At 40.1% G+C, this 1,856-nt stretch overlaps 1 protein-coding gene across 1 annotated transcript; it reads right to left on the bottom strand.

Moving 5' to 3' along the window:
- Window positions 1–894: 894 nt before the first annotated feature.
- Window positions 895–1,856, bottom strand: LOC110709813 (calcium-binding allergen Ole e 8-like). Its single transcript, XM_021888067.1, has one exon. The coding sequence runs from the start codon at window positions 1,705–1,707 to the stop codon at window positions 1,183–1,185; it is 525 nt and encodes a 174-aa protein (XP_021743759.1). The 5' UTR covers window positions 1,708–1,856; the 3' UTR covers window positions 895–1,182.

Raw genomic sequence — 1,856 nt, forward strand, 5'->3', positions numbered from 1 at the left:
AAGTTTTGATGCGGGTTCTTGGTTTCTCTCTCGAGAATTCTGGGTTTGTGTTGATGAATAAGTGAGGAGAAATGACGCGCCTCTGTTTATATCTCCAGGTACGGGATACGAGGAGTTTGCGTTTTAATTTCTCTTAAATACTCCACTAAGTAACCATTAAACACATGATCTTGTGATTAAACTGCCCATTATCCGTCCAACTTCCACAATCATTAACCGTTGTTATCTCATTAATTACGGTTTAAATTCAAATTTTCGGATTAATTAAATCATTTACTTACCTCCTTTTCTGAATTAAATCAAACCCGACCCGTCATCCTTCCAAATCGGGTCTGGGGGGCAAGTTGTTTGGGTCCAATTTAGTCCAATTGGGCCTAAGCACTAAATGATCCAATTAAAAGCCCAAAGTCAAGGTTCAACTCTCCAAATTGTGCTAAAGTCAAAGGTCAGCCCACAAAGCAAGCCAATTGGGCTAAGGCCCAACCTCTCCATGTAAGATGAGGTATAAAAGCCATGATATTCAGATACACATATATTCAGATATTCATATTCTGATTTCATTGATATAGATTCATATTCTGATTCTTAGATAGATTCATACATTCTGAGATATTCCACAAAAGACTCAAGCTACAAGCTCTCTTGCATAGTATCTTCTTCTTACACATTGTACTGACTTTAGCATCGGAGGGGCCTTCCTCGGCAACACCCCCGAGGCTAGTTTACGTGTGTTTACTGTGCAGGAAACCTTCGGCCCAACGTAACTTGGACCGAATCCAGTCTTCTCCATTTCAGCGGACAACAGGTATTGGCAAGCAAGTTGACCCCTAAAATTCCATATTCTGGCTTGATAGTTGATACACTTGTTGATTAAGACAAGTATCTTGAAAAACCTCCAACCAAATAGTTCAAAATTATTTTGATCGAATAAAACGATTGATTTGACAGCAGATTAATAACTACTATGAACTCCAACAACTAATTACAAAAATTAATAACAATATAAAGTTGAGATTAAAGTAGTATTAAACACAATTATTTCAAATTTAACTGCTAAAACTCGTGATTAAATCACTAAAAACTCCAAACATAAAATCAGAGGAAATTAGAAATTTACGCTAACAATTAAAAGTACAAACAGTTAGCAGAAATTGATGATAAAATCAGAGAGAAAACCTAATTTTACGACGAAACCGTCTTCGCTGCCGATTTGCTCTTCGTCATCATCTTCCGAAACTCCTCGAAGCTAACATTACCATCACCATCAGAATCAACAGACTGAATCATCTTCTCACAATCTTCAACAGAACACCTTTCACCGAGTCGACTCAGAACGAGGTGCAATTCAGCAGCAGAGATCAAATCATCACCATCTTGATCATACATCTTAAACGCATCATGAAGTTCCTGCGAACCAGACTCATCACCTTCAACTTTCTTCGAGCAGAAGTCGGCGAATTCCTCGAGATTGATGAATCCATCACGATCGGAGTCCATTTCCTCCATCATTTGCGCAACTTCTTCCGGCGAGGTTTCCGATCCAAGCGTTTTCATGACGCCGATGAGTTCGTCGGCGGAGATTTTTCCGTCGCCATTGACGTCGAATTTGTCGAAGACTTTCTTGACCTCAGCAGTGTCGGAGAGGTAGACGGAGGAGAGAGAGTGGGAGGAAGAGGAGTTGCTCTTGTCTTCAGTAATGGCCGCCATTGTTGAGGTTTTTGAGAGAGGAGAGAGAAAGTGGAAATAATGAAGAAGAAGTGAGGGGAGTATAAATAGGAAGTGAAGTGAGGAGAGAGAAAGTGAAAAGAGGGAAAGAGGTGCGTGAGAGAGAAGCACGAGTTTGCGGTTTTGAGAAG

The sequence above is a fragment of the Chenopodium quinoa genome, unplaced genomic scaffold, assembly GCF_001683475.1.
Source record: "Chenopodium quinoa cultivar QQ74 unplaced genomic scaffold, ASM168347v1, whole genome shotgun sequence".
Lineage (NCBI taxonomy): Eukaryota > Viridiplantae > Streptophyta > Magnoliopsida > Caryophyllales > Amaranthaceae > Chenopodium > Chenopodium quinoa.

What these genes read in the sequence shown, in the direction of transcription:
- LOC110709813 (XM_021888067.1), bottom strand. Translation starts at nt 1,707, where the DNA reads ATGGCGGCCATTACTGAAGACAAGAGCAACTCCTCTTCCTCCCACTCT.